The 2,155-nt window shown below is 36.5% G+C and overlaps 1 protein-coding gene across 2 annotated transcripts; it reads left to right on the top strand.

Moving 5' to 3' along the window:
- Window positions 1-446: 446 nt before the first annotated feature.
- Window positions 447-2,112, top strand: LOC140979302 (non-functional NADPH-dependent codeinone reductase 2-like). 2 transcript variants are annotated; one of them, XM_073444646.1, is made up of 4 exons: window positions 447-904; window positions 995-1,229; window positions 1,333-1,512; window positions 1,725-2,112. In XM_073444646.1, the coding sequence occupies exons 1-4, from the start codon at window positions 573-575 to the stop codon at window positions 1,947-1,949; spliced, it is 972 nt and encodes a 323-aa protein (XP_073300747.1). In that variant the 5' UTR covers window positions 447-572; the 3' UTR covers window positions 1,950-2,112. The 2 variants fall into 2 exon arrangements, with proteins under 2 accessions (XP_073300747.1, XP_073300746.1); XM_073444645.1 differs by having other exon boundaries at window positions 463-904; window positions 995-1,238.
- The last annotated feature ends 43 nt before the right edge of the window (window positions 2,113-2,155 follow it).

Raw genomic sequence — 2,155 nt, 5'->3', positions numbered from 1 at the left:
TATATCTGGAGACTTGTTGTGAGTTGGAGTTGTTTCGATGTTAGTTTTATTACTTTTTATTTAGAGTTTGTATTGTGAATATATATGTAAAGAGTAGAAAATTCATTTGATTGTTGTTTGTGAATATAAACCAGATGCCATCTTTTGATTTTCTTAATAATAGCAATTCTTTCTTACCATCCTACCATTCTTCACTTCCGTTTCCAACCTTATTCGTTTTAATATCTTATCGGTTAATGGGAAATGTTGGTGAAAATCTTGGAATAGGGGCAATATAATGATATATGATGTATCTTTAACTTTAAACCATTATACCGAGAAAATGGAACTTTCCAACAATTTCCATGCCGCTTGTCGTATTACCATTAAACCACAGTCTCATAATATTATACTTTATATTTTTATGATACAACGCATATATATTACTTGGCTTGTTGTGTTTTATGTTTCATACTTTCTTATATAAAAATGTATAAGATTCCAACCAGCACAAGGCAAAATAGAAAATGAACAAGTAAAACTGACTTGTCAACTATATAAGTTAAATAACATGCTCACCTCAGCCTCCAAAAATGGATGCCAATCCAATCATCTTAGCTATCCCAGAAATCAATCTGAATTCAGGCACTGGAAAGATACCTGTTCTTGGATTTGGAACAGCATCTGATCCTCCTGTTGATTCGGAAACCACAAAGAGAGCTGTTTTAGAAGCCATCCAAGTTGGTTACAGGCATTTTGACACTGCTTCACTGTATAATTCAGAGAAACCTCTTGGAGAAGCCGTAGTTGAAGCTGTAAACAGGGGCCTGATCAAGTCGCGGGAAGAGCTATTTATCACTTCTAAGCTTTGGTGTAATGATGCTCATGGCCAATATGTTCTCCCAGCACTAATGAAAACCCTCAAGTAGTAAATGCTTTTAATACTTGTCTTTTAGTTTTTGTATGGGAGTCAACTGTTATGGAATTTTTTTCCTCTGTGTTGCAAAATTTGCAGAAATCTAGATACGGGTTATGTTGATTTGTATCTGATACATTGGCCTGTGAGTGCTAAGCCTGGAAAAATGGAGTATCCCATTAAAGAAGATGACTTTCTTCCTATGGATTTTGCCACGGTCTGGGCAGCCATGGAAGAGTGCCAAAGAACTGGCCTTACAAAATCTATCGGAGTCAGCAATTTTTCTTGCAGGAAGCTTCAGGAAATCTTGGACATTGCGAAGATTCCACCTGCTGTAAACCAAGTTATTGAGATCACAAAATTTAAGATTGGAGAATATTGTTATTGAAATTTTAAAGATGATGAAATGATTGACTAGAAAGTGTTGAATTTGACAGGTTGAGGTGAATCCATGTTGGCAACAAAAGAAGCTGAGAGAATTCTGCAAGGATAGGGGAATTCTTGTTGTTGCTTATTCTACTTTAGGATCGGTTGGAACATTTTATGGGACAGAAAGAGTTCTGGAATCAGAAGTGCTCAAGCAAATAGCCCAGGCCAAAGGGAAGACTGTAGCTCAGGTAAAATACACTAAAGCCTATAGGCCTGAGGTTTAAAATCTTCAAAATTTTGTAAATTATTTTTGTAAAACGAAAACTGATGCAAAATAATTACTAACATCATGATATAAAATTTCCTCTTGTGACACCCCATCCCTTCATTCCCATTCCCTTTTCCTTTTTGGCTACAACTTTTGGTTTCAACTACGAATCTTGTGGGACGGATAACACAGGTTTGCTTGAGATGGGCTTATGAGCAAGGAATTGGATTGTTGGTGAAGAGTTTTAATAAAGAGAGAATGGAGCAAAATGCAGACATATTAGGGTGGTCTTTAAGTAGTGAAGAAGTTGATAAGATTAGCAAAATCCCACAAGGCAAAGTATGTCTTGGATTGGATTACAGATCAGTCCGCGGCCCTTACAAGACAATTGAGGAACTTTGGGATGGAGAAATTTGATTTGGACTTCAACTTCATATATCTTCAAACGCACACAATGAAATCTAGTATAGCCCAAACCCTCTGGATGACTCAAGACATAGCATAGAGATGTTAGATTTTGTATTGTATGATGATGAATAATGCTAATATATGTGGTATGTACCTTCAACCTCTTGATACGTATCATGTTGGGGAATTACACCCAAGCGATGCCGACCACGATG

This window comes from Primulina huaijiensis, chromosome 6 (assembly GCF_012295235.1).
Source record: "Primulina huaijiensis isolate GDHJ02 chromosome 6, ASM1229523v2, whole genome shotgun sequence".
NCBI lineage: Eukaryota > Viridiplantae > Streptophyta > Magnoliopsida > Lamiales > Gesneriaceae > Primulina > Primulina huaijiensis.
The sequence above is the reverse complement of the archived record's forward strand: the minus strand, read 5'-3'. Positions and strand labels throughout refer to the sequence as shown.

What these genes read in the sequence shown, in the direction of transcription:
- LOC140979302 (XM_073444645.1), top strand. Translation starts at nt 573, where the DNA reads ATGGATGCCAATCCAATCATCTTAGCTATCCCAGAAATCAATCTGAAT. An exon ending in TTCCACCTGCTGTAAACCAA is followed by an intron (nt 1,239 to 1,332) that starts GTTATTGAGATC and finishes TGAATTTGACAG; the next exon opens with GTTGAGGTGAATCCATGTTG. An exon ending in AAGGGAAGACTGTAGCTCAG is followed by an intron (nt 1,513 to 1,724) that starts GTAAAATACACT and finishes CGGATAACACAG; the next exon opens with GTTTGCTTGAGATGGGCTTA.